Genomic DNA, 27,290 nt, shown 5'->3' with positions numbered 1-27,290 from the left:
TTTACTTCCTAATGAAATGAAACTTTGTCAATATGATATGTGCCCTTTTAAAGGATGAGAGGCACCCATATTGTCATTGTACATTAGCGATGATGTGTGTGCCAAGAGGTCTGTCTCTCCTAGCCATCTACACTCCTTTGCTACATGGGCGATTACACCACCTTTCTCCATGGAGAGATGGAGAGAGAGAGAGAGAGAGAGAGAGAGAGAAGGCATCGCTACTAAAATTTAAGGTAGAGGATTTAACGCAAGCCACATTTTATAGCAGTTGACAGACTTCATTTATTTTATGCTCCTTTTATTTTAGCCACATTTTTGCAAGGTGGCTTTCTCACCGTTGGAGTATAGCATTCGACAAAAATACAGCTCTCTCTCTCTCTCTCTCTCTCTCTCTCTCACACACACACACACACACACACACACACACACACACACACACACACGACACCACAAATATATAGATATAATGGGATTTTACATCTCCAATAGAAACAAATTTTACAATTCCAAAGCCACAGCACATTGCAAAGTTGCAACTCTACAAACTTTGAAATAATCTCACAATTGTGTAGCGACTTTCAAAACAATCCATTTCGAATAATAGTTTGATCTACTCGTTTAAATAAGAAAGCCTGTTTTGTAGCATGTATAGATCCACGCAACATTTGCCCACATCCTTCATCCATACCCACTTAGCCTACCAGTAAAAGCCCCTCAATTAACATAGACTAATCAAGATCTAATATGATTCTACCAAGTCAGAACTGGATGTTACATCTGATCATTCAAGGCTGTTTAGCCCCTTTGCAAGTGATCAACAATTGCATTTCCTCAAAGATAAGCTTGCGAGCTCTGTTGTATACTTTCTACTCCCACTACAACTACAAAGAAAATGCTATCAGATACCACACCTTTTGTTTAAGCAGATAGCCAAGTTGCAGACTCGAATGCCTTAAGAAATACCTCCTATTTGCACCTTCTCCTGCCACCCCTCTCCATGCTCTTTGCCCACTTCTATGCACATACAACCACACTCAAGGCAATAAAGCCATACAACCCTTCCTTCCTTCAACACTGTGAACCCTAAAAACTCCATTAAAACTCTCGGACAAAAACAAGCCCTTTCCATCTGCTCGACATTAATCTACTCTCTCTCTCTCTCTCTCTCTCTCTCTCTCTCTCTCTCACACACACAGGGCGCACACACACTATCAATTACATCTCCTAGTATTACTAACAAATTGGTTCGGGCACCCAGCACTGTCTATTTGTTGGCACTCTGCCAAACGCATTCTTATGAGCACAGCAAATCAATGGTTGGAGCTTTAGAGATGTGTCTGCCACCTGACGGTCTGCTTACCAGCACTCGTGTCAAATGATATTTTATGATATATCTTTTTCTACCTTTCTGCTACAATCCCATATTATGAACACCCCACTGCAAAATGATAGCTTACATCAAATGGAAGTTTTCATGATATCGCTACTTATGAAAACAATAAGGCCCCTCCTCTCCAACGCCCTGCATAATGAATGCAATACTATCAATTCCTTTATAATACGTTCATAGAAACAAAGAGCATTTATTTCAGTTTGGAAACAAGGAGGCCATTCACAGTAGTTCAGAACATGGAAGGTAGACGAGACACTTGGGAATTGCAGAAGCTAAACACTTTAGTACCTAAAAGCTGACTCCTGAAGACAGCCTACTTTAAACAAAAATCCTGTTGTATCAGGCAACTGTCTCCTTCAAACCTATAGATGTTTACTGACCCTGTTAAACTTTCTTGTACGAAGCCCGTTAAGGTGCAATATACACGATTAAATACTGAAAGTAAATAAATCCGAGACTTTAGTGGCAGAACAGTTAGCCATAGTTTACTGGGTTCAGTCACTTGCACTCACTATCCAGTTAAACACATGCAATGCAGTACGTAACACGAATCTTGGTTCAAAATCCGTCTGTGTTTGTCTCCATCTTGCAAAATCCGAGATAAACAAAGCGTCGCGACTGCATAGACGGGTCACAACGTCATCCAAAGCTCGAGATACAACCCTTAAAACCAGATTATATGATGAGCCTAATCTCGCTAGTCTTAGCATAAAACAGGCTATCAATGCCATTCAAGCAGTAGCTGCTTGAGCATTCACACCCCTAACAGGTCGAAAAGGTTGCTCGTAAGAGTGGTTAAAACAGTAACGTCGCATCTTGTAACTGGTTTACTACAATGACTTTCATCAAGTCTAAAAGAGGATATTGGAGGACTAATGAAATATGTTTAGCCTAATCGACTTCACCTGCACTCGAATCAGTGTCGGAAAGCGCGATTAGGGGAGAAAGCGTCACGATCACGAGCCCCTCGAAAACCGTCACGGGGTGCGGGACGAGAGCCTGGGAAACGAGAGTATTGCAATCGTAGCGTATCTGAATCTCGATTGGTTTCATCGAATTTATACCCTGAAAAACGATTGATTTATGCGAAGGTTGAGCGAAGACCAACACAATTCGCCCAATCAACAAGACACAAAATACCCTTGACCATCACAGAGGCCTCACTTCATCGAACCAGAAACTCGTAAAATCCTTCAGGGTTGAAAACAGTATTGCATACGTGAAAAAGGTGGGTCACAAGTTCCTAGAATCCAACAGAGGTTAGCAAACCTGCTTGTCAGTTAACAAAAAGCACAATAATTTAATTAAAACACTTCATGTAGGCGAAACAGTGTCTAGTCCATCATGCTGGCAGCAAGGAATTCCCTAACTATCAGCCAATCAGATTACAGAAGCACCTTCCCTTTCTGTAACAGAAATCTGTGTTGCCTTAAGAAAAACAAGGATCCCAATCAACCAATGACCTTGCAGAAATTCTGCCTAAAAATTCTCCAATCACAAGAAGGAAATTTTGCAGCTGCATGCCAGTCAATTCGAGTGTTGACTGTCAACAAGAGATCGGAATTTCTTACCGTGGCAAGACAGGCCTTTTCTGCATGAAGCTTTGCCATCACAGAATCTGCCTGGGAACTGCCACCAGGTGGCTATTCTCTACTCCAAAACAAACAGGTTAACAACATTCGAGACTCTTGACATGTAACAACATGCCAGGTTATTGCCAAACCTAACAAGAATGGGTCTGCTCACACACCTAAAGACCATCAATTTCATCATCTTGATGTCCCTACCCATGTCCAATGTGAAAGAGTGATGACACCTTCAGAAACAAACCTCCTCTGAATAACTTGGCCTTCTTCATCACTTATCATGGGTAAATAAGCTTTAGCTTGTTCATAAAAAGTTCCTAGGATATTAATAGCTAGAATAAATGATCTACTCAGTAAATATGTAAAATCCATCGAAGAGCTGTTTAAAGTGAAAACTGAAAGCTCATACAAAAATAACTGGTTCCTGAGCATGGATTCACAGGTTAGGTAGAGAAATTCTTTAATCCTTCAAGCTATAAAATTTTTGGACCAAGGATTTCTTCATAAATTTCCTATGAAATGCCAGCACAAGAACAATAATGCAAGTCAAGTGCTGATACATATGACTGACATAACTTGCATTAACTCACAATACACGAACAGGACAGCAAGTCATTCATAGAAAATGACAATGTTGCATGGAAAACACTTCACGAAATACACCCAACAAGACATTTAGTTCAAAAGCCTCATGGAACCCTTCAGGCATAGACTCAAGACCAAATGGGCATTGTTTGACTTAAAAGCAAATGGTCAACCCTACTTCCTCTTTGATCGCTCCTGAGATGGGCATGCAGCCATAAATATGGTCCAAAGCACAAGTATATCAGGGAAAAAGCATGGATAATGCAACCATAAATACCGTCCAACCTAAGAATCTCTGACAGGTTGAACAAGTTCAAACATGCTGCTCCATTAACAAATGCTCAACCCTACTTCCTCTTTGATCTCTCCTATGATGGGCATGCAGCCATAAATATGGTCCCAAAGCACAAGCATATCAGGGAAAAAGGATGGATAATGCAACCATAAATACCAACATGTCGAACAAGTTCAAACACGCTGCTTCATTGTAAGTGGGTCTCATGCACTTCCATAAAATGAGTTTCCAGCTCAAACAACTGCATAGCTTCAAAAGCATTCACCCAGTAGGGACCAAGTAAACAATGGAAGTGACTACGGCAAAGAAAATGAAAAATGGAAGGGAGAAACATGCAGAGGTAGGGCTCAAAGCTGAAGCAAGCAGTAGAAATTGGCAACGTGCATGATGGCTTGAGGGGTACACAAGCCAAGGACTCAACTGCAAAAAAGGAGAAGAGGCAGGGTGCAGCCTGGGGATGTCAAGCAAGTATCTTTTGAGAGTGCAGGCCATGCCATTAAGAAGTAAAAAGCTCTGCTCTACACCAATTAATGAGCAGATTTAAAGCATCACTCTACACACCTAGGAGTTGGCATTACAAGGTAAAACTTTACAGCCCAATGAAGCTGCACTACAATTTTGTGAACACCATAATGTGATACTAACACTCTTCAAAGAACAAGACAAATATATGCTTACTAATTCAAACACATAATATTGAGTTTCTGATCAGACATTATAATTGACACGTAGTTTGCAAAGCAGATAATTGCAATAAAACAGCACCATGAAACATACCTTGCAGAGCCTCCAAAGCAATGGAGGCACATTTGGGATCCGTGAAGTCCACGAAACACAAAACAAACTGATCTCCTCCAGACTGAACATGTGAAAAAAAAAATCATTAGACATCAAATTAGCACATTCAACACTAGAATAACTTGAAGAGCATGACCACACAAAGTGACTCCTGATAACTGTAGTGAGACCCAATTACTGTCACAATGAAGGCACACAATGAAGAGAAGTTGTCGAGTTGATGGCAAGTGAGCAAAAAACAGAAGTTGTAGAGTTGACCGCAAATGAGCAAACAACAGAGGGTTATCAATGCTTGCCCGGAAGATGGGCACATGAAGCACCCTGACAGGGATATACCTAGATGAATCCGGGAACATGCCCAAATTCACCTTATAGTAGAATTGCTGTCTCCAAAAAGATAATGTATGACTGCTATTATCATTACAGACACTTCAAATTGCAGAAACAAATGCATGACTCACATAACACATCTCCTAGAGTTCATGCAGGCAATTGCAATCCTTATCACTGTTGATAGCCCTGGCATGCTAAGCTCAATGAGGGATGCATTCGGACACATCGCCTTTGTTAAATTAAAGATGCCACACACAAATCACCAACAGCTCCAAAATTTGACTTGAGGCTCCAGATATGGCAACAAGTGTGGCCCATACGAGCAATGCTGAATCCTCCCTGGTAGCAAGAAAATTGTGCTCTCCAGATGCTCCTTCATGGGCAAGACCATGAGGATAGTGTCACAAGCATCAGACCTCAGATGCATCTTGCATGTCTCATGCCTACTGAGATATACTACACACGGAGATTGGTAGTTACAGGGAATTGGATGAGTAACAAAGTAGATTCAGCCCTAATTGTATAAAGGGATGGGGGCATTAAGTATACAGTCAAAAGGATACCCTAGGGCAGCATAATTGCCAGGCCATGCCTTCCTGTGAGTCATCAACACACAATATTACATGTACTCCTGTTTGACTTCTAACAAGGATCCTAACTGACGCAACGCCAGGCTTACGGATGTCATAAATGCTTACCAAACTTGCTGCAAAATCAATAAAGTTGCAGTAGCGAGAGAACATGCTGCAAAAGTTACAACACCAGCATCACTTACCCGCTTTCCCTCTTTTCGCACTAGTCGAACCTCCTTAAATCCAACAAAAGGCCGAAAAATATCTACAGTAGAAGTTAAGGGTGAAGATGCAAGACAAACATGTCGCACAAATGTGAATAATGATTTCTTCTTGGAGAAATAAAAAACAACTATCTAAACCATCACTAACATCAATGGATACGAGCTGCTTCCCTGCGAGAACAATCTGAAGGGACTCCTTCAACATACAAGGTGGGTGTTGCATCTGGTGGAACTACCCCATGACCTGATGGCCCTCCAGGTTGAGTATCTTGTCCAGGAACATAGTCCAGCCTCCCACCATTCAGAGAAACACTTCCAGACTTTACCATGCCAGGATCAATCCCCATCATCATGCGACCACCTTGTGCAATCAAGGAAGGATCATTGAGAGAAGACAAACCCATATTTGGAACCCCAAACGATCCAGATGGATTCATTCCCACGTACGGGGGCCCTCCTAGCCCTGGAATATCTGGACTGGTCATAGTACCTGGAGCATAAGCCATCTGCCACAAATGTTTGGCAACAAAACGATTTATCTTTATTATTTCTTTTGTCTTGACCCTAAAAAGAAGCAAAACAAACATGAAACGTGAATAATGTGAAGTACCGTGTTTCTATTTCCATCGGAAGGAATCCCGAGGGGATCAGAATCTCTCCATGAAAAGCGACCGTCTCGATCATCGTAACGAGGGTCTTCACGAGGCAAATAATTAGGTCCAGGTGGTAGCATATCCTCTACATAAGGAAGATGCGAGAAAATGAGCAAAGATAAAACAGGAAACCAAGAGTTTTTTTTTTCAACTGGCCTTTGGCCCAAGATCCTCCCATAGTTACCAAGTTTCACCGTCCGTAGACAACCGCCTGTAGGCACTTATTTATCCATCCATAGGTGATGCCACTGAGGCAGCACCAAGGGGGGTTTTGAACCCAGGACCTCTCCGTCCTAGGCAAACACCTTCACCACTTGAGCTATCACCTCATTGGCAAAAAAGAAACCAAGAGTTAAAGTGGATACTTGTAGAAAAGAATACAAAAAAATGGCCCATGATGCACACACGTGTGCATACATACATATATGCATGTAAATACCTATATGTATCTATTTATTTATTTTCTACACACACACACACACACACACACACACACACACACATATATATATATAGAGAGAGAGAGAGAGAGACTAACATGCATATTATCACACTAGAACTGGTCTTGGATACTAAGGTGAAAACCCTTCCAAAAGGAATAACCAAAGTGGGCAATGAAAAACTGTTACATTGAGAGTACTCATACATTAAAAACTAGGTCCCAAAAGAAGGGGCATGTTAAGCTCCATCAACTAACAAGTCCAAAAAGGATGTCCCATCGATCAATAAGTACAAAGTCGATAGGCATATTACCTTGAGACAAAGGACCTGGGGGAGCAAACAATGACACTACGTTGCTTACATAGTGGGGCCAGGAGAGCAGCCATAGCCAACAGTGCCCCTTATTCTAGACTATTCAAAATTTGGAAACCAAAAGGCCTCCACATGGAGTAGGTAGACTTTATACTTGGACACCTTGTCTTGGCATTGCGGGGCGGCCAGAAGGGAAGGCCAAGATGAGCTGAGATTGGATTACTCAAAATTTCCCACCTTAGCTTTACAAAAGATCAAGTACATGGGACAATCCACAATGCAGGGCTGAATACTAAAAACAGGATAAGTGCCATCCTGTCAAGCACATGTTCCAAAGCGATCTTAAAATCTCAGCAGTGCATCACAATTGCCCCCTACATGAGGATTCTGGGTTCTGCGAATTCCAGGCTCAATCTATTAGCCGAATTCCAGGCTCGATCTATTAGCCCAGCTCATCCCCTTGCAGGCTTTTGGGGAAACATGTGCCTAATGGGGATAACTGAAGGGAACAGGTCGGCCTACCAGCCTCCCCTGTTCTGAACGGGAATAGCCAGGGCTTGATGTTCCCTACTCCTTCCCACCATGGTTTTCGAGTGGGGATGGGGGTGGGGGTGGGTGTGGGTGTGGGTGTGTGGGGGTGTGAGTGTGTGTGTGTGTTAGGGGGGCCTGGGGAATTTTCTTTTTCAGGAGGCACACAACCACAAAACTTGAGTACATTTCCCGGGAAAAAAAGAAAAAAATAACTTGGGTACAGATCAATAGAAGGGTAAGATCCAAACTGCACAAATGGAGAGCGACTGAGAGAGAGGTCTAAAATGCATACCGTAATCTGCTCGAGGGCGCTTTGCGTGAATTGAAACGGGAGCCGCCCTGTCCGAAAAGCGCCAGTAGTCCGCCATTGCCAAACTGCAGGGGACGCAAGAACAAAGTAATAACAACCGAACCCTTTTTTCCGAAATACACAGACAGGAAAACCCTAACTCGGCTTTCCACAAGATCCCTTACCTAACAAGGCAGTAAAAGTCCTGCTTCAAACGGTACTGACAATCTTGGCCTGATACGTGTAGCTTCTTAGGGCTTTTTTTTTCAATAAAGGCATTTTTATTATTGAAGAAAATCGACACAAGTTACAAAAGTCGGGCTCACATCAAATAGCGGTCAAGGCCATTTTCAGGCCGAGACTTCTCTCACTATCCTAGGCAATCAGCAAAGAGCAATGACCCTCTGGGTCTCTATCCTAGGCTCTAGAGGTATTGGAGCTTCAGCACATAGCTTAGATCCACGTTTACAAGATATTCTCTCTTCTCTTGAAGCTGAAGAATCTTGACCTTATCTGAGACATTCTTTGGAGTGCTTCCAATAGGGCCTACCAGTTTTGAAATTCTGGCCTCAATGTCAGTGATCTTCCTCAAGTAGAACCTCTCCCCTGCAATGATACGTGTAGCTTCTTAGGCCTTTTTCAGAAGTCGTCCAGACACCCGCTTAGGTAGCGGCTGTTTGCATGCACTTCATGGTTTTAGTTCCCACGTGGCAATCTAGTGTAAATGTAAGTAGAGGTGCTGCCTCCACATGAGCATATGAACCCCTACCTCAACAAAGTCACGATTGCAAAGTCGAACATTTGATGAGTGGAGATAAGAATCCACATTGCCGGGCTTATATAGTGGCATGCTTGCCCACACTTGCCTGGCCACCTGTGGGGGTGCTTTTTTTTGGCAAGCAATTAGGCGAGCAGTCTTACAAAACTAGCGAGCAGTTGAAATCTAACACATGGGCACTATCTTGTAGAGCCATATCTTGTTCCCTACTCTCTCTCTCTCTCTCTCTCTCTCTCTCTCTCTCTCTCGATAATTGACGCATTTACACACCAACACATTTCACACATTTGCAAGATATTTCACATGTAACATATAGGACATTTCTCTCTCTCTCTCTCTCTCTCTCTCTCTCTCTCTCTCTCTCTCTCTATATATATATATATATATATATATATATATATATATATATATATATATATATATATATATACACACACATTTCAAACTTTTGCAAGATATTGATAAATGTCACTTCCATACATGAGACGTGAATACAAAATCCATGGAAAACAACAATAAATGTTTTTGGAAACCAATTACATGGTCATCTCTATGACTCATATTCCATGTGAGGCACCAACACTACTTGAAGTTGTATGATCTTGCTCATTTATGTTGGGTCGTGGAGGCCCCCCCCAATGCGGATACTAATATGGGTTGGTTATGTTAGGCTGTGGTATACCATAAGTGTATGGCATCATTTGTACTCCTGGTGGTGGTGGATAGTAAGAAAGTTGCTGAGATATAGAAGCAGCACCACGTGGTACATATGAAGCATGCCCTGGCAACCATTGGGGTTGTCCATGCCAAGGTTCCTCCAAAGAAATTTGAGGTTGCATGCTTGCTTAAATAATTTTCTTGGATTCTGTACCTTGAAACCAAGTGGAACCCAGGTCTATGGGCACATCTTGCAAAGGAGCCAACTCCTGATTATAGCACAACCAATCATTTTCTATGCTTATACAATGTCAGCGAAGCTCCTTACATGCCTTAGCCATGACACCATTACTTGCAAAGCAATCCAGTACTCATTCCCCTTCCATTGTGAAAGTACCAACAAGGAGCCACCTGCCAAAATGAAGAAAAACTTACGATCAATGTCTTACATTGTATCGAATCATCACCAATAAAAAACAAGTAGTGTTTATTCTATACCTTGTAGTCTCAATGGATCGCTTCGCTGCACCCCGTAGTGGTTGATTATCTGTCCCCCTAATATGAGTGTCACGTCTTCCTTTTAGGCGAAGTGACTCACTCAGGAGGTCAGCGTAGTGTGTAAACCCAGAGGTTAGCAGATGCATCCTTACCATTCACTCTCATATATGTTGGAGGTCGAACACTTGGTGCGTGTCAAACAAATACCCCAACAATCAACATTACTACCTGTACAGTCATGACATACACCTCGTTCACTCTCATATATGTTGGAGGTCGAACACTTGGTGCGTGTCAAACAAATACCCCAACAATCAACATTACTACCTGTACAGTCATGACATACACCTCGTTTGTTTGAATAATAATTTAGAGTTTTCTTTTAATTTCCCAATACTATAAGAAAAGAAAGTTGCCGTTCATACCTCTTCAAAATCTATCTCATCAGAGCGACGGTAGCTCTCTTGCAACTCAAGATACAAAGTGTGTTGTAGAGCAAGATCATGGGCTCTGGCAGTCTCCACCACATCACTAAAATGGTCACCGATGTAAGTGCTTACAAAGGTTCCATCCTCTCTTAAGAACTCATTGCCAAGAACACATGCAGCCTCAACAAGCTCTTTATTCCAAATGTTCTAATGAGGGACTAGCGAAGTGTCCTTGTCTATAGGCAACCATGTGGGAAAATCTACCCACACCATTGAACAACCTCCCAAAGATGAGGGTTGGGTTCCTATATTTCCAAACTTGTTCAAGCCCCCAACAAACTTTGCTAGCCCATTGTAATGCCTGGGAGCCAAGTATATATTAGAACCCTGTTGGAACTATAAATACTTATGTTCAAAATACAAGTTGGGGTTTTCATGCACTTATTGTCAGATGTTTCTCCCAATTATATTGTCGGCTATTTCAGTGATGTTTCCCAAAATAGCCATGTGCTTCGGTGATATATTTTGGAACACTTGTATATAAAAAACCAAACATGGTTATACACTTAAACACATGCTTTGATTGAACAACTATAAAATAAGTTTAGTCTCCATTACTCATTGGAGGACTATCTGAAGTATTCGTGTCATTGTCTTCGTCATCCATCACCTCCTCATCTTCTGTGTGATCGTCCTCCTCTGAATCGCCATCATCCTTCTCATCTTCGCTTACAACCTATCTTTTCTTTGTGACTTTCTTCCTTCTTTGGGGACCAATTCTTTCCACATTTGACTTGCCACCCTTTTTTTGCTGCCAAGATTAGTGACACCTTTGCCTCATCCACCACTTGCATCTTTTTTGACATTTATAGGCAATGCTTCTCCACCGCCTGCTCTGGTTACACCTTTCTTGCCATGGCCTGTAGGTTGCTTGGATCCCTCAACTCTAGACCGCTTAGGCTATTGTAGATCTAATTCACAAAATTATGTCAAACAGATGGTTAACATAGAGCAAGGCATGGAATATATCACATGGCATTGGGCATGGATAATACCTTTCCATAAGGCCTCCTCATCAGGGGGGTATGTCCCATTGGGATAATCTAACCACCATGGGCACAAACTCCAGACCTCTTTTCTGGCAAGTTCTTCTATCCAGACTTTCAGATATATGCCATTTTCCTCAACCTCACTCAACATCCACTCATATGCGAGATGACGAAGCTCAGGAAAAGAAACTATGTCCCTCATCAAATCAAATATTATATTCTAAGCATACATGTATATGGCGCATCTTGCTGTACATGTGAGATGTGGCTAAGCCAATGCTATGACTGAAGACTGCATTGCTTTTTGCCACAATATAAATGCAGTGTTGAAATGTTTTGCTTTGCAATCGGCCAAATAATCTTTCAGGGACATTATTCCCTTTGATTCTCCTTCCGCCCCATGAACATCCTGCAAGATTGTCTTCTCTTCCTCTATTTTGCACTTCATATCAAGTGATGTGGTTATTAAATGATGCCAATACACGTACTTGTTGAAGAATGTGCAGAATGCAAGTTCCCCGCATGGTACCCGTGCAGACTTTATAGTATTCTCCCTTTAGCAATGGTTTAAACCAACTTGCCCTTTCCACAAAAACATAGTAGCCATGCATTACACTCTAAAACTTTACTAAAACCAACTTGCGCTTTTTGCACAACGGATGAAACTTACTCATTTGGAGACAAGCTGGAGCGGGCAATGAGTTGCAGCTTCTCGATTGTGAGTTGTTACTGCTTCTCATGCCAATCCTGGTACTTAAATACCACATCAAAGAAATCCTTTCCATTTGCTGGATTTGCAATGGCTGTGAATGTGTACCCCTTTTTCGTGAAAATCATCTCTATTTCCTTCAAGTAATTCTGATACACCTCCTCCTCATCTTCTGTGCATTCCCCTTCCTCAGGCAATCCTCTCGTTTTTATTTGAACCATTTTCTTAAAGACATCCTGTTCTTACAAATCAAGATGGAAAACTTTAAGAAAACCTGAGCTAAAGAAGTTACGTCTTTGAATTAAATGTTAGAGGCATGCATAAATATTACATGAAAAATAAATTAGGACAATAGTGCCATTGGGACAACTGTACCAACTTGGTTTGCCCACTTTTTTATTATTACGAGCAACTATTGTGGTTTCCCACTTCCGTTCATCGTTTGTTAGCTTCTGTAGAGCAGCAGAGTAGTCGCGTTTGCTAGACCGAAACGTTGCATCAGAAAAATATCATGGCCCGGTGTGTGTGGTACATGTACACAAGTCACCCTGATAAGAAAAACAACAATTAATAGCTTCAGTTTTAGAGAGAATACTTGCATACAAGACATTGAACATCCGTATTGCGAAATATTTATATACTTATTGAGGTTTGCAAGGTTCATTAGTAACTTTGCCTCTTCTTTCTTTGTGAAGGAAATGATGCAACACTAAACTTAAGGATACATATCCTTCAAATGTAACCATTCTATGTATCCAAGACAATGAAGAAAATTACATTGGAGCTTTCAAGAAAGATAGAAAACATTATAAAGAAAGGAGTGTGAATTTAACTTACTTGTTTCAATGGTATGAAGCCATGACACAAGTCTATGATTTCTGTCCCAAATAACTAAATTTTTATTGGTAATGTGAGCCCACTTCTGTGTTTCTTTGAGATTTTCATCAAACGTATTCGATTGTTGCCACCAAAACCCATTCCTCCATCTCGGGTCCTTAGGGTTATGTTCTGTGGGGGGCTTCCCCAGGAAAAGACTCAGAAACAATGAACTCTCCCATTGATGGCACATAACCGTGCCTATTGAAGTTCTGTTCCAACAAATGGTCATCTATAGTTCGAATGGCTAGAATGGCACAAAGCCTGTTCAATGGTACAGGTGGTAGTCTCACATCATTGAAAAAGTGTGAAGATGACGAGTCCTGCAACATTTCAGTTTGCACCAGCCTCCCAAAATTTTCTGGTAGAGAGGGCAAGTGCTCATCCTCCTCTTCCACCAATTGCCTGACAACCCTTCGAGAGATCTGTGGGGGGTAGAGGAGCTTGCTACATTTGTTCCTTGGACCACATTTGACATAATTTCACTTGGTTTTGCATTTTCAATGATCTTGGACAATGTTGGTTGAGAAATGTTAATGATCTCTGGTTGCTGATGAGCTTTTCGCGATCAGGTTGATGAAGCCATTCTGCAACATACAACATTACAAAGTGAGTGTATATGTATATGACTGTTTTTTAGTATGTGTGTGTATACCAAAGTGTATGGAGAGAGAGAGAGAGAGAGAGAGAGAGAGAGAGAGAGAGAGAGAGAGAGAGAGAGAGAGATGCATAGAGAGATTTACATAGAGAGAGAACGTCACCTCCTTGCTCCTTATGGTGGGCAATACAAAAAAAGACATCACGAAGCCCTTTTGTACAAAAACATATACTTACCATGGATAAAACTAACCCAACCTAAAACCTAACCTAACCACTCCAGTTATTCATCTACACCATAGTTGGCTAAGATAATTGGCGAGTGTTGCATAAGACTCATGGACCCAAATTACTTTCTATTAAGAGAGCTTATATCTCTAAGCTCAGATCCCTAAAATATCTTAATCAAATCCAGAATATCTAAATTACTAATCATGAATCTCTTAACTAGCCCATGTGTCTTCTCATAACAAGGCATAAACTTTGTCCTCTTTACATCCTCTTTGTATCAAAAAAATATTGGAGCAAATCAACCATTCATTAGTTCAAGGATTTGGAAAAACCCTTACCTCCCCTCATTGATTAACTAGGAGAACACACATCTCCCACTCAAATAAAAAATTGCTTGATAAGTGATATGCCACCCATCCAACAATCTTAACATAGAGTACCACTGATAAGTGATCTCCTACAACCCATCCAAACAATCTTAATAGAGATCGATAGAGTAGAGTAGTGGGTATCAAGATACATTAGCTAGATGTTATAGTGAAGAGAGCTAATGACCCACTTAAATGACAAGTTTTCATAATGCTCGAGCCTCCTTACTTGATGTACTCACCAAAAGTATCATATGCGCTTAAGTCATAGCTCTTGATGGGGTATGCCATGGGCCTCATAGTAATTACTTCTAAGGTTTCCTTGTACCTCCCACTAGTTGGTAATTATCAAAACTAGGAGGAGTGAGCCTTCTCCTAGGAGTTGAGCTTATGTGGATAGTGCTCACAAGAGGCTAAAGTCCACGAGCCCAAATTAGGGTCATACGAGCATGACATGATTTATTGAGAGAGAGAGATCTCAATAAATCATTTATGGCATGATTTATTGAGAGAGCTCTCTCTCTCTCTCTCTCTCTCATGGGGCGAGTTAGGGTGTGGGTGAAAAGTACTTATAACAACAAGTGATGCAGGCATGAGATAGCCTAGGCTATCTCATGCCTAGGCTAATGCTTTCAAGATACCTAATAGAGAAGAGGGAAAAGTACTTAACAACAAGTGATGCAGGCATGAGATAGCCTAGGCTAATACTTTCAAGATATTTGCTAGAGAAGAGGGCAAAAATAAAAATACATATAGCCTTTACTGCTCGGAGACGAAGGATAGATAGTTGACTAGCAAGTCAGCCAGTTAAGCATAATCTCAGAAAGAAGGTAAGAAACTGAAACAATCACAAGCAACAAGAAAAAAAAAGGGCTCTCATTCCTTGACAATAAGTGCATGCACATATTAATCAACATAAAGGGCCATACAAGGTGTGTGACACATAATACAATGATTATTTTGGCATATTTTTTACAATTGATATGCGAGCCTGGAAATGAACGTTGAACCTAGAAACGAAAGCTGGAAGCGATTGCGGCCCTTGAATCGAGTGATTGCGAACCTTCAATCGATAAAAAACGAGCACTCTTTATTTTATCGTTGCATGTAGGAAACCAGCACGCTTATATTGACGTAAATAGATATTACAGAGCTGACGTGGCATGTGAGTGCCGTCATATTACCGACCTTTGACAATATGACGTGGCACATGATGTGGAATTTTTGCTACATCATCTGCCATGTCATATTACCGAAGGTCGGCAATATGACATGGCACTCCCATATATGTTAGCTCTACAATTTGGCGCTCCCATATACGTCCTTTCTAATCTACTTGAGAACCTCTTATTAATTAAAGCAAGCATCAATAGAAAACCAAGCTTTTAGAGTATTTCTAAACCTAATTTATTTAACCTTTCCTTGACCAGCATTCCTTGACCAACATAGGTTGATGTGGCCCTATGTGTCACGTCATATTGCCGAGGCTCGACAATATGATGTGGCACACAGGGCCACGTCAAATCTAATCTATTTTTCAATAAATCCATGTATTTTTCACAATATCAAAATTTAAAAAAAGTAGTTGAGAGGAAAATTAAAATAATCCTTAGAGTCTTTATACATCCAGGATTTATTTCATTGACTTCCAAGATTTATTTCATTATCGGGTTGTCTGGGCCAATGGGGTCTCAAAGAAATGACTTAAATATGTAAATGCCTCTAATGATATACGCGAGGGAGATGCATTACAAAATGAGTTTCAAATGCCTCTAATGATATATGCGAGAGAGATGCATTACAAAATGACACATAGTATAAGCAAATAGCCTACTTTCTATTTATGACCTTTATCTTGCTTGAGGGCTCTAGCTACAGTTGTTCTCAAAGATGTGATCTCTTTGAAAATGCTCTCTCTCTCTCTCTCTCTCTCTCTCTCTCTCTCTCTCTCTCTGTGTGTGTGTGTGTGTGTGTGTGAGATTGGTAAGGATAAGAGGAGAGGATATGTAGAGTATGCACCACGAGAATGGTAGAGAATGAGGGCCACGTCACCACACATTGGTAGAGAATGAGGGCCACGAGAATGGTAGAGAATGAGGGCCACGTCACCACACATTGGTGCAAAGCAAATCTTATTATTCACCTTAAATATGTCTTAAAATATTTAACATATATTTGAGAGAATGTGGTAAAATAAAGTCCTTTGACTTTTAATATAAATCTTTGGTAATGAAGGAAACATGTGAAATTTCTTGTAATTCTTACCAACTTTATAAATTTAACTATAAGGTCCTCTAGTTTTACAAGACCTATTGGGTTGCTAGTTTTGTTCTAACGGCCTATCATCATTTAGTTTCTTAATATACCTTTCAATATGAAATAAAATAAAATATTCAAATCACTTGAAATATTTCATCATCGTCCCTACTAAGAAAATTAAAAAACCTAAAAATATGAAAAATCAAACTATATGTGAGAAATGATTATGCCTCTTAATGCACGCTTGGACTAATTCAGCTAACATGATGGGAATGAGTTGCACTCTTTATGCTAAGGTGAGTGTATCACAAGTAGGGAAGGGGATGTAGGGAAGGAAAAGGGGATGGGGAGGGGAGGGGAGGAGGGTTTAAAAACTTCAATTTAAATTTTGTAAAACTGTAAGGAGTTGTGTAGTAAAAAATGAAAGCAATATTACTCGATGAAAATTTAAATTTTTAAATTTTTACATTTTTACACTGAAGTTAAAATGGTTAACATTAACACTAACCCTAACCCTAATCCTAATCTTAATAAAAATGGTAACGTATATGATATTTGGTAATTATTTATTTAGGACCTCCTAACTAGAGCTTCTCTCTCTCTCTCTCTCTCTCTCTCTCTCTCTCTCTCACACACACACACACACACACACACACACACATGCACACACCCCTCACTATCTCTCTCTCTCACACATCTCGCTCTCTCTATCTCTATTATGGAGGCTCTGCTTTTTTGGTATAATATTTGGTAATTATTTATTTAGGACCTCCTAACTAGTGCTTCTCTCTCTCTCTCTTTCTCTCTCTCACACATGCATACACCCCTCACTATCTCTCTCTCACACATCTCTCTCTATCTCTATTATGGAGGCTCTGCTTATTTTCCCCAACAATGGTACACCTAAGATGAGGGTGCCTTTGAGCAATGGTAAAGGCTTTATGAACAAAGAATTTCTTATTTGAAAATGTTTACCTTCATAGTTCAAGGGTTTAGAGGCGATCACAATCACAGAAGACAAAGAGACACCTGCTACCCTTGTTCCACTTCAAGATATAGAAGGCAAGGAGCTCTACCTCCTTGATGACATGATATAGAAGGCAAGGAGCTCTACCTCCTTGATGACATGATATCTCTTACATATGAGGTATGTGTAAGCTCAAAAGCCAATACATCAATTGGTACCTCTAATTATGTAAATATTGAAAGTTCAACAAATTCTGATGATAGTGTGCTACAGAAGACAACTATATTAGATGCAATGCCTCTATACACCAAGTTACCCAACTATGAAGTACTTTCACCCTTAAAATCGAAAAGCACTGTAGAGTTCTTATTGAACATGAGGAAAGAGAACACTTTGACAAAGTTGGTGAGGCGTATACCATGGGTGTTTAAGGTGAATGAGCTTCCTAGGTTCTATGATAGGGATGTAATATTTGAGTTTCCTGCCACCATGGGTTCTGTAGAGCAGCAGGTATGGATCATAAGTACGATGGCCACATGTGGACAAAGGCAGCTACATCGAATGTCAACTTTCCAGGGGTGTGTAGGATAAGCCATTGCATTGGTGAAATGCATTGTTTGCACACCACATGCCCTTAGTATTTGAACAATGGCTTCCCTAATGACATTAGTTTCAAAGGGTGCATAAAGAAAACTTGTGCTGTTGGTGTCCTAGCCATTAATGATGGAAAGCACAATTGTCACTATTGCAAAAAGCCAGCAACTTGCAAAGGAATCTTGTGCGTACTATGTGTATTATGTCATGCCTAGTGATGATAGCCTAACACGACTTTTAATACACACCAGAAATTGTTCACATGGTGTCCAGGCTGGAACATCAAAGGCATTACTTGATAAGACTAAAGTGATGGTTCAAAGAGTAATTACAGTAGATGCAGGTGTTGGTCCAAGGAAGGTGCAAATGTGTGTTGCCAAGGAGTTGGTGTTAACTTCATTTGTTTGAGCAGGAGATCAAGGACATGAGCTTGGTGAGATAAGGAATTCAATAATGTGCTAGAAGAACTCGGCCTGCTAGTTGAGAACAAGTGGTGAGTTAAATCAGAGAAGCATTCGAAGGCCATATATACAAAATGATTAAAATTTACTTTCATTTAGGTTTCGAAGGTCAGTAGCTCATGCACGCCAAGGACCACCTAAGTCATCATTTGGCTATGATGACTTGCTACGTTTGAAGAGGGATTGCAATTATGACTTCTTCCATGGGAGCCAATTTCCAGCTCAAGGGAATGAAACTGAATGTTGTTTTGTTTTCAAGATATCTACTAAGGGGCCAGCCTCAGGTGTCGAACTCGTCAATAGAATGAGGCGTTTAGGGAATGGTGATCCAAGAAGAGCTTGGATCCAATTTGACCACACTAGATGCATCATGGATTGGGTAACAATGGCTTGTCACGTTTATGATCCAAGGTAGTAACAATGTCTTGTTGCTATTTTGAAAAAAATAGTTATTTGTTATCACCTCTTTTAGCATTTTGACTTTTAGTTACAGCCTGCAGGAGCTTCTAACTATTGCAACAAAGAGGAGGACAAGACTTCCTAAGTATTATTTTGGGAGTACATAAATAATGTCATGGTGGCACATGGATTTGGAAAGGCATACTTCTTTGGTTTCATGGCAGATGAAGCCCAAGCAAATTAGAATGCCATTAGAGAAGTCTACAATGAAGGACAAGAAATGGAAGGTTGGGAATGCTCATGTTCCATGGGAGCCGATTTCCAGCTCAAGGGAATGAAATTGAATGTTGTTTTGTTTTCAAGATATCTACTAAGGGGCCAGCCTCAGGTGTCGAACTCGTCAATAGAATGAGGCGTTTAGGGAATGGTGATCCAAGAAGAGCTTGGATCCAATTTGACCACACTAGATGCATCATGGATTGGGTAACAATGGCTTGTCACATTTATGATCCAAGGTAGTAACAATGTCTTGTTGCTATTTTGAAAAAAAATAGTTATTTGTTATTACCTCTTTTAGCATATTGACTTTTAGTTGCAGCCTGCAGGAGCTTCTAACTATTGCAACAAAGAGGAGGACAAGACTTCCCAAGTATTATTTTGGGAGTACATAAATAATGTCATGGTGGCACATGGATTTTGGAAAGGCATACTTCTTTGGTTTCATGGCAGATGAAGCCCAAGCAAATTGGAATGCCATTAGAGAAGTCTACAATGAAGGACAAGAAATGGAAGGTTGGGAATGCTCATGTTCCATGGGAGCCGATTTCCAGCTCAAGGGAATGAAATTGAATGTTGTTTTGTTTTCAAGATATCTACTAAGGGGCCAGCCTCAGGTGTCGAACTCGTCAATAGAATGAGGCGTTTAGGGAATGGTGATCCAAGAAGAGCTTGGATCCAATTTGACCACACTAGATGCATCATGGATTGGGTAACAATGGCTTGTCACGTTTATGATCCAAGGTAGTAACAATGTATTGTTGCTATTTTGAAAAAAAATAGTTTTTTGTTATTACCTCTTTTAGCATATTGACTTTTAGTTGCAGCCTGCAGGAGATTCTAACTATTGCAACAAAGAGGAGGACAAGACTTCCCAAGTATTATTTTGGGAGTACATAAATAATGTCATGGTGGCACATGGATTTGGAAAGGCATACTTCTTTGGTTTCATGGCAGATGAAGCCCAAGCAAATTGGAATGCCATTAGAGAAGTCTACAATGAAGGACAAAAAATGGAAGGTTGGGAATGCTCATGTTTATTTCATTGGGTAAAAAGCCTAAATATACATACCACAAAGTATGTTATAAAGGCCTTCCAAGGAGTGCATAAGAGCATGTGCGAGAAGTGGTGGACCGAGTCAACAAAAAAGGCTGCACTAGCTCAAGGGCGACTTATCCGACAATGGTGGCATAGTGGAAATGTAAAAGATTCAGATATACCTGGCATGGATCTTTGGCTATGCTGGTGGAAAGTGCGCATTGCACATTGGGGCAATGTAATGATTTCGGTATGTAGAACCATGGTCTTTAAAACTAGTGTCTTTATTGAAGTTTCTAATATGTCTCTAACTATTAATGTTTCTAACTATTGCATAGGTGGAGAAGAGTGGTGATCAGTCATGTACACCACGAACAAACTTGTTAGAGTCTAAACATGGAAGCTGGTTAGCTGGGGAGGGTTTCAAACAAAAAATAACACTCTACAATGCATGTGTATCATACATGGCTAATGCTTTATTACAGAGTACAAAGCAAAATTCATACATGATGGGCAAGCATATCGGAGCAGGTCCAAGTCTTGAAAAGATCATTGAGAGGGCAAATGCGCATACTCCAAGCCCAACACAAGTTGGAAGGACAGTAAAGAGTAACACTACATGCACACCTATGTACAAGGCCCCAACACCTTTGGCAGGTGATCAGGAATTAGCCCGACATAAGAGACAACAATGTAATGTAATTGATGTGGATGATGATGCTAGTCACAGACCTGAGTACAACATGCACGTGAGAGATAGGAAGTCTGTAGTAGGATGTCATAGGAAAATAGCTTTCATGGTGGATAAAGATGTGGACACAAGAAATGAATTGAGTGACAAAGTCATAAAGGAAGCACCCTTACACAAGACATTTTGGCAATTAGGAGAACTCCAAAGGGCAGCAGAGTAAAGTGTTTGGGTTATATAGGTAGTAGTAAGTGTGGTCGCATGATTGTAGGATGTGCAAAAGGAGTACCTGCACCATCTTTTTTTTTCAACAAGGTCCCATGCTGCTGGGAAAACTAGTCAAATGATGTGGTTTTACAATAATGACATCATGCATACATGGGCTGTGGACAAGAACATTGACCATCACCCACACAATGCGCCTACTATATGGCCAATGGTTGAAGGCACAAATCTAACAGTTGAGGAGGTAAAATGCATTGGTGCTTGTAGGGTATAACTTACAAAGTAAGCCATTGGGAAGGGAGCAACAAACTCCATTGAGCTCAAGTCAACCAGAAATGCCTAGAGGAGAGACAAACACATTAAAAAATGATATTTCACGAGATGGTCGTCGCACAAGATACAGAACAGGCATTTCAGAAGAAGCTACAAAAAGGATCAAGAAAGCGCTAGACATAAATGCACAAGTTACACAAGTGCAGGTGTTTCAATCTTCCAAACATGAGGCTTTCACCATTGAGATTTTTGGAGAAGGGTCTCATGTGGGAAGTTACGATGTGCATATCAAAATGCATCCATCATGCTCATGTCCAGATTTTTTAGGAAGGGTCAACCAACAAAAACCGTACTTGGCATGCAAGAACTTGTACTTTGTGTACATGAGAGTCATGGGATTGAGCCAAAATGAAAATATGTTTATTCACCAACCAATTTTGACAGAAAGGGAGGTATCCAAATTTTTATGTAGAGAACAAACCTACCCTGAATTGGTTTAGTGGACAACTCATGTTCCTAATTTAACTTCAGAGATGTATGGGATGTGCAAAAATGTTTTGGGGTTTCATTTTATTGGAACAATTTCAATGGAGTAATGCTTATTTGAGTTTCTCTCATTTTATAGGGATGTATCATTTTATTGGAGTAAATTTATTTTGCTATTCACAAAAATAGAGAGGCAGAAAGAGAGAGAGAGACATATATAAAAGAGAGAGAAAAAGAGAGAGAGAGAGAGAGATGGATCAATCCTTGGTGTCGACCAGCCTTAGTGAAAATGCGAGAAGGAGACACGTGTGTAATAGAGATAGAGAGACAGAGAAAGAGAGTGAATAGATCGAGAGCCCCCCATATACACCCCTTGCTCACCATATTTGGGTTTATGCTTGCCCATAATTTCTCGCCAAAAAACCCCCCCCACTCGTGGTCCTCCGACCCCCTGAACTTGGGTGCTCTTCCTTGGGTTGTATGGTGATGCCATTGATTAGAGGGCTAAACTTAAAATCTCTGCAACATTTCCCATAGGAAGCCACCATAGCCACCAAGATGAGGAAGGAGAGGAGGGCTCCTCCCAGCCCAGTGTGGATAAGAATCCACATTGCCATGCTTATGTAGTTCCCACACTTGTCAGCAGTCCTCGGACCCGAGCGCCTCACCCCTAAACCCCGGACACCATTGCCCTGATTGGCGGGCTCCATGTCTGGTCAAGCCTAATTAGGCGGTTACAAGCTATGTGACATTACCTCCCCCTTAAGAAGAGTTTTCATCCACGAAAACAAATTGAGGATAGTTTTTGGTAAGCATACTCAAGCGTTCCCAAGTGGACGCTTCCTTGTCTCTCTCCTTCCACTTGACAAGTGCCTCTTGGTACACCGTATGCCTCATGTTCTGATCCCTAAATCCAAGAATCCTCTTAGGTTCGTGTGGAAGAGACAGTGGTTCAATAAGTTCTACCAAAATGTCAGGAGTAACTACGTTATCCTGATGATCCACTATTTTTCATATATGAAAAACAATCAATCTTCTTAAGGATTTCAAATGGACCACAATATCTAGGAGAAAGCTTTTGACACTTTCCTATCTTGAGAGTCTCCAACTTTGCAAGGACTTTCAAGAAAACAAAGTCACCATCTTCAAGGGTCACTTTCCTGCGGCTCTTGTTAACATAATTTTTTGCATAATCTTGTGCACTACAAATGCTAACTCTTGTTGCTTTTAGCATATCTTGCATATCCTCAAGGTAGACTGAATTTTCTCCTTCTCTAGCCCTACGGCTACATGAGATCTTAGCTGGAAAGCATACATTAACATGAATGGTTAGAATCTAGTCACACCGAATGTTTTGAACTATTATAAGCAAATTCCAAAAGTGGCAAGTACTCCTTCCAATTTGATTGCTTTTTACTGACATACTCTTGAAGTATGTCTTCTAGCACTTGGTTGATTCTTTTTATTTGTTGACCATCAAACTACGAATGGTCGGCTGTACTCATACTCAAAGTAGTATCCAACTTTTTGAAGACTTCCCTCTAAAAGTGGCTATCAAACTTACTATCTCTATCAGAAACTATACTTGTGGCTAGGCCATATAGCTTATAAAGATGCTCAATAAACAATTTAGCTAGCTTAAGAGTTTTTGCCTCCTTTCTAGTAGGAATAAACTTGGCCATTTTAGTCAACCTATCTACCACCACCCAAACCGAATCATATCCTCGACTCTTTTTATGTAACCCGGTGATAAAATCCAAGGAAATACTCTCTCATTTTCCTTTGGGAATATCCAATGGATGGAACAAGCCTCCTACTTTGAGACGATCATGCTTATTGGCCTAGCACTTGTTGCATTTCAGCACGAAGTGTTGGATGTCCTTGAACAAACTAGGCCAAGAGAATTGCCTTTTAACTAGTGCATAGGTCTTTTGTACCCTAGGGTGACTAGCACTTGGACTATCGTGACTTTCAATCAGAATTTAGTGTCGAAAGTCACCAATAGCTGGCACACAAACTCTTCCTTTATAAAGCAAGTACCCATCGTCGATAGAGAAGTTCCTAAACCTTTCCTCCCGGACGAACTTTATTGCCCCCATTTAAAACAATGTCGAATGGTTGTGAAGGGTCCGAGCTCTCCATCTCGGTACATAACCCAAGAGACTCGTCTAGTCTCTCTGAACTAGAAATCCCTCTTCTTCTTACAGAAACCTTGGCTAATCGCTCCAGATTAGCACTCCTTTTTGACAATAAAGTGCACGTATAGCAAGACAAACCTATGAATAAGATGGATCATGCTCACACAAACCATGTAGTGAATCCAAGAACTTGCAAGTTCTTGAATTGGTGAAGCTCAACTCGTTCACCATTGGCATGCGGCTTAGTGCATCCGCTACTATGTTAAATTTACCTCTTTGGTAATGAAGTTGAAGGTCTAAGTCTTGTAGGATCTCTGCCCCCCTAGCTTTTCTACCTTTCAACTCATTTTGACTTGAAAGCCATTTCAAGCTTTCATGGTCTGTATGGACCTAAAAAATAGCACTATATAAATAATGTTGCCACTTTTTAAGAGCATGAATTACTACAAGTAACTCTCGCTTATAGGACGAGTAGTGACGTTGGGCAAGCTTTTTGCTTTTAACGGCTTCCCAACTAGCATTTGTTTCTTCAACAAACCGCTCATTAGGGTCCACTATACTCAAGGTAGGTGCAGCTGCAAATCCTCCCAATGGATAGTTTTACCTTTAGTTCTCAGCTGATCTATCAATGGGATTCCAATCTTTGCATATTCCTTTACATACTGTTGGTAAAACCCCGACAAACCTAGAAAAATTTGTAGTTCTTCTAAGTTTTTTGGCTCATGCTATTTAAGAATACCATCCACTTTCTCAAGATCCATCCATGTTCCCTTAGTAGATATAATATGGCCTAGATAATGAATTTCCTTAGCAAAGAATTTGCATTTGTTTTCCTTTGCAAATAACTTGTTCTTTCTAATTTGAACACTAACTTACTATAAACAAATATGTCATCTAGGAAAACTACTACAAATTTTCCTAAGTATAGATGTAAAACATTGTCTATTAGTGTCATAAATGTCATTGGTGCATTTGTCAAACTAAACGGCATGACCAAAAACTCATAATGCCCAAATCAAGTTCTAAGCACGGTCTTGGGAACATCCTATTCCCTAATCCTGACGATGTGGTGGTAGCCCGACCTAAGGTCAATTTTAGAAAAATAACATGCACCATTAATTTGGTCAAACAACTCGTCAATGTAGGGCATTGGATACTTGTTCTTAATCATAATTTAATTAAGAGAATGATAATCTATGCATAGAACTATCCTTCTCTTTTACCAAAAGAATGGGTGAAGCCCATTTATGAAACCTTTTCTTGCATAATCAGCCAATTGCCGCTCCACCTCCTATGCTTTGGAGTGGTGAAGTCTATAAGCAAGCTTGCTTTTATAGGCTTGGAACCTGGTAGGATATCAATGGAATGGTATACCACCGTAGATGGTGGGACACCATTCGACAAATCATCAAGAAAAACATCCCAACACTCTCGTAATAAAGAATTTAAAGTATCTACGTACTTACCATTTTTATCGTCTCATTTTTAGCCTTGGATTTTTTTAAGTCTTGCTTACATGCATACAAAACAGGGGTCTCATCCAAGGCCATTTAAATTTATTGTTTCATCTATACAAAAACATTATTCACTTATGTTTCATCTATAGAAACAAAATTATACAAAAGGTTACAAGTGTATACGTGCTGAATCTCGTCAAGCTCATAGGCATGGCATAACTGCATAGAATATCAAAGTCATAACTAGCACATTATGCACACCACGCAAAGTAATGCATCTACCCTCATGTATGAACTGTGGGCTATTATCCTGGTAACTACGACGCAAGATAGGACCCCAGGTTATACAACCATTCCCTTCCTAGATAGACATCTGCCCTAGCTGAATGCATGCCCAGGAAATCAAGCGTAGCCTTGTAGCCCTACATAGCAAGTGGCACTCCTAAAACCACCGTGTCCCAAATGCTTTTGTCATAACCATTGGCAAGAGAAACTGTGTACTTATGGTCACTCTTGGTCTTGGACAGCTTCAACTTTTTGACTAAGCATTGGTAAGCAAAACTATGTACTTATGGTCACTCTTGGTCTTGGATAGCTTCAACTTTTTGACTAACGAGTAGTTAAGAAAGTTGTGCGTGGCTCCATTGTCGATCATAATGGTGACTCTATGGCCACCACCAATGCCACATAGCTTGTGAAAAACAACAGGCATGGGCAATGTTCATGTTAGCCCCTATTCTTATATGCTCGGACTTCAAAGCTGTTTATGGTTCAAGCCGACGCATGTGGAAGAGGCATTGGGACTATTTTGTGAACATGGGGTAATTACATTCGAGAGCCGAAAGCTTAATGAGAAAGAGATGGTTATGCATGTCTATGATCAAGAGATATTGGAAATACTTCATACAATAAAGAAGTGGCATCACTACTTGTATGGGAGTCATTTATTTGTGAAGAGTGATCATAGAGTACTCCAATATTTTTTATCTTAAACTACAACCTCTCTCAAGCAAAGAAAATGGGTGGCTATGTTGTAAAACTAGATTTTGAGATCTCTTACATGAAAGGGAAGGAGAACATTGTGGCATGGCGGATGCATTATCATGTATGTGGGCATGTACATGCATGGCCATTTCAGAGGTACATAAAGATTGGATATTGGATATCCAAGAGGAGTACCTATTGGATAAGGAAGTGGCACCAATGTCGCAAAAATTATAGCAAGGTTCCCATGATGATTTTCTATATTTTGAGCTTTGTAATGGACTCATTTACTACAAAGGTAAAGTCTACCTTGTGCCTACATCAAGCTACAAGAAGAGGATATTATAAAAAATGCACTCATCTTCGTTATTGGGGCACATGAGGTTGTTTAAGACCTTTAAGAAGGTGTGGAAGAGTTTCCATTGAAAGGGAATGTGGAAAGATTTGTATGCTTTTATGACAAGTTGTAGCCTACCTTGCCAACAAAACATATCACCGTCATCACGTCTCAGCCATTCCAGATTACGAGCACAAACTCGTCAATCTCACCAACCTACAGAGATTGTCCATTCAAAAACATTACAAATTAGCAAAGCATGCTAAAAGTATACAACAGTACATAAGTATTAAATCCAACACTTAGTTCCAGCCATCTCTAATTTCATATATCCTACACATGGAATATTTGAATCACCTAAGTGTCATGCTACAAACATAGTGGTATAATGATATAAAATCTCATAGTAGATACTATGGCCAAAATACCAAACTGAGAACCGTCTTGGTAGCTTACGCCATATCATCATCATCATGTCCTAGCCATTTCGGCTTACGAGTGCAA

General features: G+C 40.4%; 1 protein-coding gene across 12 annotated transcripts; it reads right to left on the bottom strand.

The window, feature by feature from the left end:
- Positions 1-1,472: 1,472 nt before the first annotated feature.
- LOC147640604 (nuclear speckle RNA-binding protein A-like) lies at positions 1,473-8,729 on the bottom strand. 12 transcript variants are annotated; one of them, XM_086813400.1, is made up of 9 exons: positions 8,647-8,728; positions 8,198-8,269; positions 8,016-8,098; positions 6,397-6,524; positions 5,947-6,292; positions 5,766-5,827; positions 4,637-4,718; positions 2,299-2,458; positions 1,822-2,011 (listed from the first exon to the last, which is right to left on the bottom strand). In XM_086813400.1, the coding sequence occupies exons 3-8, from the start codon at positions 8,089-8,091 to the stop codon at positions 2,310-2,312; spliced, it is 843 nt and encodes a 280-aa protein (XP_086669526.1). In that variant the 5' UTR covers positions 8,092-8,098; positions 8,198-8,269; positions 8,647-8,728; the 3' UTR covers positions 1,822-2,011; positions 2,299-2,309. The 12 variants fall into 12 exon arrangements, 9 of the variants coding, with proteins under 9 accessions (XP_086669588.1, XP_086669526.1, XP_086669549.1 ...); XM_086813423.1 differs by lacking the exon at positions 8,647-8,728 and adding an exon at positions 6,624-6,758 and having other exon boundaries at positions 8,198-8,255; XM_086813431.1 differs by lacking the exon at positions 8,647-8,728 and adding an exon at positions 6,624-6,765 and having other exon boundaries at positions 8,198-8,243.
- Between the last annotated feature and the right edge of the window lie 18,561 nt (positions 8,730-27,290).

This window comes from Cibotium barometz, chromosome 2 (genome assembly GCF_041138505.1).
Source record: "Cibotium barometz isolate CiBa-2024 chromosome 2, ASM4113850v1, whole genome shotgun sequence".
Lineage (NCBI taxonomy): Eukaryota > Viridiplantae > Streptophyta > Polypodiopsida > Cyatheales > Cibotiaceae > Cibotium > Cibotium barometz.
Note: the sequence above shows the minus strand (reverse complement) of the source record. Positions and strands in the feature narration are given on the sequence as shown.